This window comes from Tiliqua scincoides, chromosome 3 (assembly GCF_035046505.1).
Source record: "Tiliqua scincoides isolate rTilSci1 chromosome 3, rTilSci1.hap2, whole genome shotgun sequence".
NCBI classification, from domain to species: Eukaryota; Metazoa; Chordata; class Lepidosauria; order Squamata; family Scincidae; genus Tiliqua; species Tiliqua scincoides.
The window spans coordinates 223,644,819-223,660,153 of NC_089823.1; the positions used below are offsets into that span (position 1 = coordinate 223,644,819).

The 15,335-nt window shown below is 44.4% G+C and overlaps 1 protein-coding gene across 2 annotated transcripts in view; it reads left to right on the top strand.

Moving 5' to 3' along the window:
• Positions 1 to 15,335, top strand: part of SERPINI1 (serpin family I member 1) — a 108,028-nt gene that overhangs the window by 80,448 nt on the left and 12,245 nt on the right. For both annotated transcript variants that reach the window (XM_066622027.1, XM_066622028.1), the window contains exons 6-7: positions 8,446 to 8,543; positions 14,016 to 14,102. In XM_066622027.1, coding sequence (XP_066478124.1) covers positions 8,446 to 8,543; positions 14,016 to 14,102 — 185 coding nt within the window. The remainder of the gene's footprint in view (positions 1 to 8,445; positions 8,544 to 14,015; positions 14,103 to 15,335) is intronic.

The window sequence follows — 15,335 nt, forward strand, 5'->3', positions numbered from 1 at the left end:
CCCCTGCAAATGCAGGCTGTCCACAAGTACAGCATCCTGAATGGATGGCTATCCAGCCTCTGTTTATAGACCTCCAAGGATGCAGAGTTTTCTATCTTCCTAGGTAGACTGCTCCAATGCCAAACACTTCATACCGTCAGAAAGTTCTTCCTAAAATCAAGAATCAAAATTTCCCTTGTAATTTAAACTTACTTGTTCTTGTCCTACCTTCTAGAAAAACTGAGAATAAATCTGCTCCCTCTTCTGCAAAATAGCCCCTCAGATATTTATAGGTAGTTGACATGCGAACCCCTTAACCATCTCTTCTCCAAACTAAATATGCCCAGCTCCATCGGCCTGTCATAGGACAGGGGTTCCATAACCTTTTAGTATTGGGACCCACCTAATAAAAAGGTTTCACTTTAACAACTGCTCATGCCTCTATGGCCACAATGGGGATTGGGCAGCAGTGCTCCCCACAAGTAGCAGCTTATTTAACCCTTGATGCACATAGCCTAATCTGCCCTGTCAGTTTCACGAACCACCAAAATTGGGTCATGAGCCACTAGCGGGCCATGAACCTACAGTTTGGGAACTGATGTCATAGGACATGATCTCACCATCCTCTGGACCCACTCTGGTCTCCTCTGGACCCACTTCAGTTTGTCAATATTCCTCTTAAATAGTTGCACCCAGAACTGGACACAGCATTCTAGGTGGGGTCCGACTAAAGTAGAATACAGTGGTACCATTACTTTGCACAATGTGCAGTCCATGTGCTACTAATGGGAAAATAAATGCAGAAGACTTCAGCACAGACCGAAGCAATCCATAAAGAGGACGCCTCTGACTTGGTTACTGTTATTAGCGGGTACTTCTTTCATTTTTATGTTCTTCAGCTAAATTATGTTTGGAAGACATTTTTGCAAATTAGCTTCATGGTCTGTTTCACAGCTACACAAAAAGTAGATTAAAAAAATGTTGATCACTTTGGCTGAGAAACAATGATTTGAGAACGAACCGAAGTATAATTTAACAATTCTGCGCCATTTTGCTGTTAGGACAAGCAAAGCTGCAATTTCAGTTAGGTGCAGATAGCGCAGACAGAAAATTGGAAATGCTGTGATTAATTCAGCTTTGCTTAGTCGTTCAGACCATATTACAAATATAAAAGTTTAAAAAATGTTCACTTTATAATTGGATGGAATCATTCAGGGCACTGAAAATTTAATTTTATTCCACTCGGTTTTTCTCAGGATTTAGGGCCTGCAGGCCACACGTGTCTTTTCTGTCTTTCTCTTCTGCTGTCCTTTCTTTTATTTTCTCTTCTTCATTTTTTTTTTGAAGGCATAGCATAAAATATTTATGAAGTATTTATTTAGTGCATTGATAACATCCAGCAGCTTGCAATCCTCGGAGAAATTCAACCTTGGAGTCTGCAATTAATCTCTGGATTTTAATAAGGGGAATTACAGCTGTGGAGTACTGTACTTCAAGCTACCTTTTCTTTTCCCCATTATGAAAATGTGCTGGAGAGAAATGGCATCTAATTTTATCCATACTCTGCTATGCTTCACTCAGTAATATTTGCAAAAAAACCTTGAGGACATTTAAATGGAAAGGTTAAAAGAATCTTCTATCTCTCTATAAAAGCCAGTTCCCAAGTTTCCATCACATTTTCCCATTACCCTCTAAAGCAGTAGGTTCCAAATCCCAGCCCACAGACCACATCCGGCCCCTGCAAAAAGCCTTTCCTATTGTGAACAGCGCTTACCATTCCGCGCCGCTCTGTCTTATCTTCCCATCTTTTCACAAAGTTGCTTCCACTGCATATCACCCCATCAGGCTCTGTGCCCCGATTTCAGGGTGGAAGTGGCTGCCCAGTGCAACTTTGTGAAAAAAAATCAAATAGGAAGATAAGATAGAGCAGCACAGAATGGTAAGCACTACTCACAATGGGGAAGGCTTTCCCCTAACATAAGAACGTAAGAACAGCCCCACTGGATCAGGCCATAGGCCCATCTAGTCCAGCTTCCTGTATCTCACAGCGGCCCACCAAATGCCCCAGAGCACACCAGACAACAAGAGACCTCATCCTGTTGCCCTCCCCTGCATCTGGCATTCTGACATAACCCATTTCTAAAATCAGGAGGTTGCGCATACACATCATGGCTTGTACCCCATAATGGATTTTTCCTCCAGAAACTTGTCCAATCCCCTTTTAAAGGCGTCTAGGGTAGACGCCAGCACCACATCCTGTGGCAAGGAGTTCCACAGACCGACCACACGCTGAGTAAAGAAATACTTTCTTTTGTCTGTCCTAACCCGCCCAACACTCAATTTTAGTGGATGTCCCCTGGTTCTGGTATTATGTGAGAGTGTAAAGAGCATCTCCCTATCCACTCTGTCCATTCCCTGGATAATTTTGTATGTCTCAATCATGTCCCCCCTCTAGCGTCTCTTTTCTAGGCTGAAGAGGCCCAAACACCATAGCCTTTCCTCATAAGGAAGGTGCCCCAGCCCCGTAATCATCTTAGTCGCTCTCTTTTGCACCTTTTCCATTTCCACTATGTCTTTTTTGAGATGCGGTGACCAGATCTGGACACAATACTCCAGGTGTGGACTTACCATAGATTTGTACAACGGCATTATAATACTAGCCGTTTTGTTCTCAATACCCTTCCTAATGATCCCAAGCATAGAACTGGCCTTCTTCACTGCCGCCGCACATTGGGTCGACACTTTCATTGACCTGTCCACCACCACCCCAAGATCTCTCTCCTGATCTGTCACAGACAGCTCAGAACCCATAGCAGTCCACGATTTGTTGACCATTGCTCTAGAGCAGGGGTGCCCAAACCCCAGCCCTGGGGCTACTTGCGGCCCTCGAGGACTTCCAATGTGTTCCTCAGGGAGACCCCAGCCTCCAGCGAGCCTCTGGCCCTCTGGAAAGTTGTTGGAGCCTGTACTGGCCCAACACAACTGCTCTCAGCGTGAGGGCGACTGTTTGACCTCTTGCATTAGCTGAGGGGTGAGGGCTCCCTCCACTGCTTGTTCTTTCACATCTGTGATGCAGTAGCAGCAGCAAAGGCCAGCCCTGCTTTGTGCAAGGCCTTTTATAGGCCTTGAGCTATTGCAAGACCTTCATTCATTCATATAAGTTCCACCTCTAGTATATTAATGTGTGTAAACTTATGTACATTTTAAATGTAAATGTAAATTAATTCTTTCTTTCCCTGGCCCCCGACACAGTGTCATAAGAACATAAGAACAGCCCCACTGGATCAGGCCATAGGCCCATCTAGTCCAGCTTCCTGTATCTCACAGCGGCCCACCAAATGCCCCAGGGAGCACACCTGATAACAAGAGACCTCATCCTGGTGCCCTCCCTTGCATCTGGCATTCTGACATAATCAGAGAGATGTCAGAAAGATGATTTGGCCCTCCAGCCAAAAACTTTGGACACCCTTGCTCTAGAGTGACGAAGAGGCTGGAGTCAAGGTGGGTCTGGGCAGACAGGCACAGCCTTGATTTTCAGAGCCTAATCCTAACCAATTTTTCAGTGCCAATGTAGCCTCAATGCATCTCCAAGGTAACAGAATTCCCTTACCTTGAGGAGGCCTCTGTGAGTGTGTGTGTGTGTGTGTTCCCCCCCCCCCACAGGATGCAGCACATGTCCCACTGGCATGGTTGCATCAGGGCTTGAAAGTTGGGTAGGAATGGGCCCTCAGTGGCATAAAATATTAGTCACCCAATGACATGTGGTTTATAGTTCCCCAGTTATAGTGGAATGCAAATGAATGAGACAACAAAAAACAGACACAAATGTTCAGGGATACCAATGACCAGGACACAATTGTCAAGGACATTGCTGGATACCATTTGGATACCACTGATCTGTACAGTATCCCACTTTCCACAGCAGCCCACCAGATTCCTCCAAGAAGACTGCAGCAGACCATGAGAGCAATGGTCCACCTCCCTCAGTTGTCCCCCAGCACCTGGAGATCATAGTGCTGGATCCAACTGGATCTGAACATAGCTGAATCCATGACTAATAGCCATTGATAGATTTCTCCTCCTTGAATTTGTGTACAGGTTAAGCCTATTTATCCATGGATTTTCCATTCATGGATCTGGCTCAACGCAGGTCCGAGGGACTTGGCCCAACATGAACCCTCTGAAGGTGACCAGAGCTGCATTCCAGTCAGGATTTTCTGAAGCCCACAGAGGCTACACATCTGCCCGTGACTTCTGCAGGCTTCAGAATGACCCCGAAGTGTAAAAAAAAAAAAAAAAATGGTTTCCCTTAGGAAACCAGAAGTGATGTTTTTGCCCTTATAAAGCATCCTGAAGCCCTTGGAGGTCCTCAGAATGCCTTATAAGGGCAAAGAACATGACTTGCAGTTTCTAGAGGAAACCAGAACTTGCGTTTTTTCATGCTCTGGGCCATTCTGAAGCCTGCAGAGGCCACGTGCAGCCTCTTCAGGCTTCAGAAAACCCTCCAGAGGCAACTCATAACCTTCGGAGAGTTTAATGGTGCCAAAACCGTGGATTTCATTATCTGTGGTTTTCTGTATCTGCACCGGGAGGGGGGGTCAGAGAATGGATCCCTCGTGGATATCACCACCTGTGCCTTGTGGTTCCCTGTCATTCCCATTTCAAGCCATTGTCAATGCTGTGCCATCACCACATCCTTCCACAGTGAATTCCATAAATTAATGGTGCATTGTTTTATACAATTCCCCATACCGTTGAGAGGCGCAGCAGAAGCTAAGCTTGTGCAATGGCAAACGCGCCACTTTTTAAGGTGACTGACAAGCTTGTAAGGTCACCACTGTGTTTGCTAAATTACAGAAAAGCCATGCGGAGCATTTGTGCCCAGGAGTGCATCTCTGTCATTGCTCCAGGTAACCAACAGAAATCAACGTTTCAACCAGAAAATCAGAGGCGACAGTACCAAGCGTTCCTGTTTGGATCAAATTAAATCCAAACAAATTGTCTTCTCATGAGTAATTGGAGCTGGAAGGCTCCAAGGACTCTGCTGCCACTACCAGAAATTATTCTCTCTCTTCTGAGCACACAATAGAATTTCAAGCTGTCATAGAAATCTAAAATGCTTAGTTTATGGTCACAGTCATTTAGTGTTATTCCAGGGCTTCTCAGCAGCACCTGCGCTACACAAAGTGACAGGGATAGAAATGAGGATATTCTTTTATTTATTTTCTCCTGCTCTTCCTCCAAGGACCTCAGGACGGTGTACATGGTGACACCACCATCCCTCCCCTTTTTTACCTTCACAACACCCTTACGGGGTTGTAGAGCTGAGAGATCGCAACTGTGCCAGATGACCCCCATAAGAGGGCTGCTCCGTATTTCCCCCTTCTCTGCAGTTGCCTTCAGCAACAAGACCGCACCACTAGCAAGGATCCCCTAACACTCAGCTGCAGCTTTTGAAGGGGCTCAGGAGCTGCAGTAAGGAGGAATGGGGTGAGTGCCTTCCATCACATAGATTCCATGAGCGTGATGCTCGGGATGCTACCTTGCCTTTTTGTGCCTCTGCAACACTGTGACCCAGCACACCTAAGAGCACTCTTGAAAGCCATGAGTCAGTGGAGTGGCTGGGTGGAATTTCATCGGTTGCTTTGAATTAACTGGCCAGTTCTTTTAGCTGCAGACTTCCAGTATTTGAAATGGCAGAGGTTCCTTCTAGCTTTCCTGCTGATTTCTTATGGCAGAGGTTCCTTCAGCTTTCCTGCTGCTTTCTTAGAAAGCGCAAAATGTTCTTTGAAGGAACATTAATGTACATTTAAATGTGTTTTTTTAATGCAGGGGTGGGCAGCCTTTCAACATTAGGTCTCCTGGCCCTTTAACCATTTTTTAAGTGAGGGAATTTCAGCAGGTACAGCTTTTCATTTCACAGTTGAAAGGTTGGCCAGCCCTGTTTTAATGCTTGAGCTGCCCCAACACTTATTACCCTTTGAAAAAGGTCCCTGGTATCTGTCTGTCTCTGTCCTGGGCATAATCTCCTTGGGCTTTCAGTGGACCTCTTGCAAGAAGCAATACTGGTAAACTATTCCATAATCCCTAGCTGTCTGGCTGTCTATAGAACTCTGTAACAGACCCTGCCGTTGTGCTACGTGCTCTCCCCCTGTATTCCACCGCAACTGACAGTGGAAAGGTAATCCTTCATAATTAATGCTCCTGTCATTCTGATAAAAGCTTTTGAGTTCCTTCAGTGTTTCCAACTATGCTGCTTTGTCTGGCATGATGCCCCTGTCACATTTTAAATCTGGCTCCTGTTACCTTTTCTCACTGTTGCTTACATGCAAACTCATTCGCTGAAAGAGTCCAGATGGTCAGGAATTTTTATGTTGTTCTGCCTCTCTCATGGATCAGATCCTTCTTTGTCTGATTCCTGGAAACAGTTTCTGCTGGTAGTGGAAGTGGTTTGTCTGTCATTTCTTCATGCAGTGTGCGGTTTTGGCTCAAATCATGCTGTAGTCATATCTTCAGAGTGAACAATTTATTTTATTTATACCATATTCTAAGTCAGTGGTTCTTAACCTGTTTTGGGTCATGAACCCCTCTGAAACCCCTGCCACCAAAAAAGACATATAAAGAGTTCTGCCTCTTCAGCTGCTTTGAAGTAGATAGAATACAATTCTGCAGGTAGAGTTTTCACATCACTGCGATTCAATGGGTAGGACTGGAAAGAGTGAGAGGGATCAGAAATGTTACTCTGCTTCAGAGCTCTTAAGGGGCAGGCTACCTCTCCTGTGGTCTGAATCTGACTCAGGAGATTTCTGTGACCCCACCACCACCAACCTCTGCTTGCATTGTAGGCCCCCTTGCAGATCAGCTTCTCCGTAGTTTTCCTGATTCACAACCCAATCCTACCTAAGTCCCCCTAAGACAGGTCAGTTCAGACTCACACCAGCGATATCACTAGCAGAAATCCTCACTGAGCCTTGTCAGCAGATCAGGCCCTGGAAGGTGGATAGAACACAGCCTCCCCGTGCCACAGAAACACCTTCTGGATGCAACCAAAAGTCCCATGGAATTCCTCCAGTGCCTATTGGAACAAGGGAGGTATGTGTGGTATATATAAATAGGAAGAATGGGATAGGGGGAATGTGAACAAGGGTGGCAGGACTGTAGATCAGAGAGAGGTCTAGATAGATCAAGGTGTCCATGCACCAATTAAGTAACAAACTTATATTTTGAAATTAGAGCTTCCAAAAGTTACATAAGAACAGCCTTGCTAGATCAGGCCATTTGCCCATCTTCCTGTATCTTACAGTGGCCCACCAGGTGCCTCAGGGAGCACCCGAGACAAGACACCTATATGCTATTGCCACCCTCTTGCATCTGGTATTCAGAGCTTGCCAAAGCTCAAACTTGCCAAAGTTCATTCCAATGTTAGGGGCTGGTTACGATTATTCACAGTAAGGGCAGAGCAGTTCTGCACGGGTGCTACAAAATGCATGAGCGAACATGTCCCAGAGCCCACGAATACCAAAGCATTTAGCCCCTAGGCTCCTGAAGCTGGCCATGTCTTTTCTAGAATGAAGCCGAAGTCTGGCCATACCCAAGAGGAGCAGATAACAGTAATGCTGGGGAAATCACTTCTGTTTGGAGTAATATAGTTGTACTATATTCTGTCCAAAGCTTAGATGCCGTGTTTGGTTCTCCCAGTGTTCTAGCAGTGCAGCAGTATGTGCCAGCCTCATGCAGCAGTGATATTTATGCCTTCCTTGACAGATGCATCTGGAACTGTTTGCTCCTGAAAACTTTCAGCAGTGCAGCTGTCCCTAGCCTCATCAGCACTTTGCAGGTCAATTTGTGGGTGGCTGCCCAAACTTCAGGGGTAGACAATTAGACCGGTTGGCCTTCTGGCTCAGTTCAGTGGAGCTCTACTTGTCTATCCTTCAGAGTACCACCCCAAGGGATTCTCATTTGCTAGTGGCTACCCAGAGCGTGAAGGATGCAGCAGCAGCCATTTTCGGCACCACTGCAGCCCTGTGCAGCTCAGGACTGAGCTTTAATCTTTTTTTTTTTTTTTTTTTGCAACTTTCTTTCATTTTTTTTCTTTTCTTATTCTGCCTTTGGAATTCACTCTCAGACGCTATTTACAACTGCATTTCACCTAGTTGCAGACGGAGATGTTCACATACACGCATTCTGTTGACTGAGAATCCTTTGCAAAGACTTTGAGAAGGAACTGTGATATTGTATGAGTCAAAATCCATTTATTTTAGGTTATCACTGCACACAAAACAATGCATAGTGAAAAACTGGTGACAAAGCTCAGTTCCACTTTTTAAAAATAATGTATTTCCCCATGCTAAACACCTTGCTGGCTTCTTCTGTATAAATTCAAGTGTTTTCCCTCTAACAATTTGCAAATAAAACTTCTAAACAGAGCATCTAAGGGCATTTCTTCTTTTTGTATGTTCTCACAAGGTTCACAATAGAACAGGAAATAGATCTGAAGGAGATTTTGAAGGGCCTTGGAATTACGGAAGTCTTCAGCCGAACTGCTGATCTCACTGCAATGTCTGGTAAGATGCATTTTGTGCTTTCGTTTCTTGCCTATGTCAGGTCCAAAATAATTTTAGAGAACGTTTTTGAAAAATGTTCTAAAACTGGGGCAGGAAAAATGGGGTGGATGTGACTTCTCCTCTGGCCTATGCAGTTTGTGATGCCAATGTATAGAATATGTCCTTTGGGTAGTCCTTCCAAAAGAAGAATTTGGGGGGAGGGGAGTCACCTTTGTGGCATTGGTGTCTTAAGCTGCCTATCTCTGATCTGAAATAAGACGGTGGAGTCTTTTCAACAACAAAATGAAGGGTGCGGTTCAACCTAGGGTTCACACTTAAGTTCACAGATTTCAATAGACAGTGCCTAAGACATTGTTATTAGCACTATTTGTGGACATCCTCAAGTCCCAGGAGTGGAAGGAAAGCTAGACTGTGGAGATAATTTATTTCAAGTTACACACAAATCAATTTTTGCTGGTAAGTTGCCACGAAGATCTTCCACGATCATTTTCACAACATGGTGGCGCACCTGCTAGAATGCCTTGTGGTGGATGGATGGACAAGTGGGAAATGTCACCGCAGGTTGATTTAAAACGTAACTTCATGCTCTTAAATAGGGGCAAGGTGGAACTTGTGGGAACTTGCAAAACAGAAATTTATTTCTGCATCTGAATTTATTTTTTAATCATATGTCAGTGTAAGTGTCACTTTTACAAGTGCCTGAAGCGGTTTGCCACACAAAATTGCAACCTCCTAAAATGTGTCAACCGAAAGCAGTTATTGTAGAGGTTCCTGTACATGACCATACTAGTTAAACAAACAAACAAAAATTCCAAAGGTATTGCTATGGTAATATCTTCTTTTAATGATCACAAGCTGGGCTGAATTGCCATTTCTTATGAGTAATAGAATTCCTTCTTCTCTCCCGCCCCTATTCCAAAAGAGTTCTGTGTCTCCCCGAACAGAGCTGTCAGAATCAGCAGGGGCCAGCCCTCGCTACCTTGATTTTTAGTAAGTTATTAATTATGCCCGCCTCTGTTAAAGTTTCTGGCTCTGATCTCCTTTCTGCTATGAGTGTGATATTCGTTATAGTTCATATTTCATGAATTTTTCTCTCCCCCCCCCTCCCAATTTTTTGGATCCATGTATGCTTCTAGTTCAATATCGATTTGTATTGGGTGGTTGAAATTAGCAATAAACTCACTGCTGAGACCTGGCTTACAGCCAGGCAACAGCAACTAGCTGATAATTACAGTTGGTGTCTTGCTGAGATAGAGCCATGTCTGCAACTGGAGTGATAGGGGTTTGTGTCTTATTATATAGGCTATAGGTTGTATTGGTATCTCACCTCTTCGCTGAAAGTCAGTGCCCTTGCAATGATTTCAGTCTATCCAATAGCTCTATAGTAAATCATTTTCTTGTACCTTTGTAAGAACCAAAAGGAGAGTCTTGCTGCACCAAAATGTGATCTATTCTATTTAACATCCTGCTCTGATTGACAGTCCAATCCTACCCAAATCCCCCCTCCCCACTGATGCAGCCATGCCAATAGAGTGCGCAATATATCCACAGGAAGGGAGGCAATTAGAAACATCTCCTTGGGGTAAGTGAGGTTTGCTTACCCTGTGGAAAGCCTTCATTGGCACCATATAATGCCTTGGAGCAATGCCAGCTGTTTAGCAAGTGCAAATCCAAGGTGTGTAACAGCAGCTGTAAGGGAGGCAGATGGGGACAGGATATTCACGCATGCAAGTTCTCCCAATATCCTCCCCCCACCTCATTCCACCCCATTGAATCCAGCACCCTGCTTCCCACAACAGCCAACCAGATGCCCTACTCCTGCTCAGCCCTGCTCCTGACTCTGCATCTGCTGGCCTCACCCCCAGTAGCCATACATTGGTATTTATGAGCAAGGGGTCCTACTCAGGTAATCTGTAGCTCATCAGGGTTTATGTTGGTGTGCCATAAACCACTATTCTCTCTTGTTCACTAAAGTGCAAGCAGCAGCAAATGTGTTGGTGCCAGAGGGCAGGGCCTGCAGGCGTGGTGTCAGTCTCCCTCCCCATGCTCAGTTAAAGCAAGGAGTATTACATGAAAGGAGTGCATAGAAGGGGGGCAGAGGAAGTCACACAGAAACCCATAATTCACTCCTACTATGACCATGTTGACTGCCCTCTCCAGAAAATCAGAGGCTCTGGCAATTTACGATAACAGAGTTGGAAACACTGAGCATCGCAGTGGATGACCTACTTGCCCAGCCTCACAGCTCTTCTGCACAAATGTGTCTAGTCCTTTTGTTAACATCCTGCTGTTAATTACTACTCATGGTGGGAAAGGTTTCACAGATCTACTATGTGGAAACAGACTTTCATTTGTTTTTAAATAAATCAACTGCATGCCCAATTGAGTTCACTGCTGTGCAAGTGCTAGCAAGATATGAAAGGGCAGAGAAAGATGGTCTGTTCAACTTTTTCCAAGCCACTTATTATTTGATACGCTTTGGTCACATATCCTCTAATGTAGCAGTCCTAAGCCGCCCTTGTTCACAGCTAGGTTCCACTGGTATCAAAGCTATCTGCTTCCAAGGAACCAGGTTTGGGGCTGCTTCAACACTACCCCTGTTCTTCTCTCTCTCTCTCTTTTTCATAACAGCTTGGTGTGTTTTCTTTGGTTTTTATTTTCCTTCATTATAAAAGAAAAGGAAAAGAGACCAGAGCTGACAGCTTAGAACTACTTGCATATTGAAAACGTACACCTTAGATCCAGATTTTGTATGGAAAATATTAATATTGAAACCCGGTGTATTAAAACCATATGCCTGTCCTTATGTTTTCTGGGAATTAATAAGCCGAGTTGATGTGATCCAAAGCTTATTTAATTTAGATCTTGTAACTCTCATACATACAGAGTACAGTCCATTATTTTCTCCTCAATTGCTGCACCCCATAGCTTTTTAAAGACATTAAAGTCTTTAATTTCCAAAACAGATGTCTTTCCCCACATACTAGACTTTTTCTCTGGGTTTGCCATTCTTTAGCCATTCACTCTTTTTCTGGAGAATTCAAATGACATTTTGGAGAATTCAGATTCTGAGTTGACCTCCCATATTAGTTTTGTGTCTGAAACTTTTGTAAAATTTAAAACTCAGTTGCAGTGCCAGCCTTTTCAGACAGGGGGGAAAAAGCACAGCGGTAGCATTTAAACGTACTCTTCAGATGGCTTTTAATAAGAATTGGGTGCATTCATGGGGGTTACACTCTATCGCTGGTTATGAGCAATGATAGATAAATTGATCCTCCAAGAGGCAATATACCTCCAGGCATTGGCATGAGTAGGCAAACAAGTAAGGAGAAGGGGATGAGGAGTCTGAGCACAGCTGATTTGGTGCCTGAGCAATGACTTGCTCACACTGAGAAGTTAGGTCAACTTTACGAGACCACATGGACCCCTATTTACCCCTTATCTCACCTGATCCCTTCTGAGTTGGGAGCTGCAATACCACCCTCCGGCCATCTGCAGTGGTGGTGCTGTAATGCAGCGAAGACCAAGTCATCGGCTCTCTCCACTAGCAAGCTCCCATGATAACAGGGAGCAAAGGACTCCACTTAGAGATCTCTGGTGCCTCACCCTTAACACCCAAAGCCAGGGAGAGACAGCAAGGGAAGCTGTTGCTGCTCTGCTTTGCTTGTGAGCCTTCTAGGTGCATCTGGTTGGCCAATGTCAGAAACAGTGCTGGGCTAGATCAATCTTGGAGTTGATCCAACAGAGCAGTTCTTAACTTCTTACTGCTTACAAACTTTTATTTAGTGTCTGAATTCTGCTGATGCAGCACACGCTGGGCTATAAAGCATGAAATTCCAGCAGATGCAGTGAATTAGTTCACATTTCATCCAAGAGATGGATGTTTTCTTGGAGATTTATACTTTTCTACTACTTTTCCCTTCCCCAAACCAAGAAAGAGCTTTAAACCCACATACCTATTTTACTTGAACAAATTAACTCTTCTACTATTTAAAGATTAAGTTGTTTATAGAGGAACACAGAGCTTTAAGCACCAAGAAGATTAATGGGCTCCACAGTCGGCTTTCTTAATTTTTCTCTGTGAATAAAAACGACATCCCAGGTGGTGCTGAAAAGGTTGTTCACAGTTTGCTTTATTAAATTAAATATCCAGCAATATTCTGGCCGCCCTGGGTTAGAGGCACTGTCTTGAAATTACTTGGAGTTCTGGCTTGACGCCGTAGATACAGTACATTTTTTTTTCTTTTTTTGGCAAAAGCAACCTTCCTTTTTAATTATTAGACTGGTGAAAAAAAGCAAAGAGACATCTTGGGTCTCTGTTTGAGCAAACAGAAGAATGCATGCAAAAGGTGGACACAATCCTAACCCCTTATGTCAGTGCTTTCCAGCACTGACTTAAGGGCAGTGCAGCTCTGAGGTTAGGGAACAAACATTCCCTTACTTTGAGGAGGCCTCCATGAGTGACACCCAACTGCAGGATGCAGCACATGTCCCATTGGCACCGCTATGCCAGTGTTGGAAAGCACTGGCATAAGGGGTTGGGATTGCACCCAGAATCAATTATTATTGTGTGTTCAAATGCTTGCTCCCAGTCTAGGTCTGACAGTCAGATTACTCTGGTGGCATGACAGCCTCCAGTCCCTTTTGAGGTTGAATCAACTTCTTTTGTCCAGTCCATTTCCCGTATTTTTATCCTAAGGCTGCGTTTCCCAAATTCACCCAGCTACTGAGTCCCATTTCCAGTGTCGGAACCTGGAAGTGAATGACAGTAACACGTTTCATGTCACACGATGATGTCACCAGTCACTCTTCCGGGTTGTGAATCTGATAAGTAGTCTAAAAATAGTGGTAAGGACACCATGGTGGGCAAGAGGGCTTTTCTGAGTGCACGGTTTTTGCACACAGTAGCTCTGTCCACCACGCCAAGCCTTCTTTATTGCTACTTTTAGGCTTGCACCGCAGTCTCACTGCTCAGCAGCGGGCCTCATGACACAGATTGGGAGCCTCTGTCCTAGACTATTTGAGCAGGTTGCAGTAAATGTAAATGGCATAACAGAACCCCAACTCACAATTAGATGAGGAAGCATAAAGTATTGTTGATGCAGCTGGACAAGGACTCTGTTGTTCTGCTTCCTAACAGACTTCAAGTGAAACTCAGAGACGCGCAAATAGTATTAGAACTGTGGCAGGTTCCCCTACCTCCTCGCTGCAGTTTTGCCATGATTTGTACATGCACCTGTCACCTCATGCTATTTAACAAAATTAAAGAAAAATATGGAGCCAAAACACATTAGCTGTAGATATTAGAGTCTGTGTCTTCCTGGAATAAATGGCAAATCTCCCATTGCTTTCTGTGCCTATGGACCATCTCCAAAGACTGTTTTCCTCTGATGCTTTGAGGAAGCCATCAGACTTTGGGAGGCCCTTCTTTTGAAAGTCTGACTTATCCTCTTGTTCTTCTTTCTTTTCCAGACAACAAAGAGCTTTACCTTTCAAAAGCAGTTCACAAGGCTTTCCTAGAAGTGAATGAAGAAGGCTCTGAAGCTGCGGCCGCCTCAGGTATACAGCACCTAAAATTGTCCTGCTTGACAGGATTGCTGTACTGAGTTCTAAGCTAATGGATGTTTGGCTCTTTGAGCACTGAAGCAAGTGTTCTGTATGCATCTTAAGTTCTCTTATCATGAATCATATTAAATATTCCGGGGAAAAACTTGAGGCGGCCTCGTTATGTCATGGGATCAGTTCAGTGTGGTTTCAGTGAGATGGGTTATTTATTATTATTTCTGTGTATTAAAGTCATTTCTATCACACCATTTTTATCTCAAGATGAAACACTGGAATGGCTCACAACAGATATAATCGCAATAATATATATACCAAATAAATAAGAACCAACACAGCAGCTGAAAGGCACCTACAGAGGGCCCCCCCCCCTATATGAAGTAGCTCATAGGAACTGCTGGAATAAAAAGGTCATTACTGTGGCATGAAGTGCCATGAAGGAGGGAGCGAACAAAACCCGTGGGGCAGACCAATTCCACTGGTAGGATTAGCAACAGAGAAGGCTCTTTCCTGCATTCCCATCATACTGGTGGGACCTGCAGAAGAGCCTCACACACCAGCCTGAGGCAACAAACAATTTCATCTGGTAGGAGGTGGTCGAAATACTCCAGTCCTCAGTAGCCTTGGATTGGCAATGGGCCTGCAGGGTAGCCCTGAACAAGTCTCTAGCATGGTTCATACACTTACCATGCAGGTGGTCCTCTCTGCACTGTGGAGGTGCACAACTCACCCCTCCAGCACACACATAATATAAAATAGCTGGTGTTGTGTCATGGCTGAGAGTCCCTGGTTCGACTCTTGCCTTTGCCATGGCCTCACTAAGCGGCTTAAGGGGTAGCCTCAACAACCTCTAACTCAGCAACCCAGCTGCGTTATGGGGATAATAATTATAGGGATAGCATCAAGATGATATCCATGAAGCAGTTTACAAGCTGAGAAAGCACTACTCGAATGCCAAGTAATATAGCAACATGAGATTGGCTCTTCACATTGAGGCCCATATGTGTGTAAGCTCAAATTATGCCATCTTCATACCCCTCCCCTCTTTTTTGGAGGGAGATGGATAATGTGAAATATGTCTCCATATGGAGTACTTGCTTCTGATGTTTCTTTATGTATACATTGGAGAGGAACGGCTTGTTACTTCTCCTCCACCTCCACTCCTTACCTGGCCTGGTAAGTTTAGGATATAGGCCACTGTTATTCATTCTTAGATTTGTACTGGTCAGT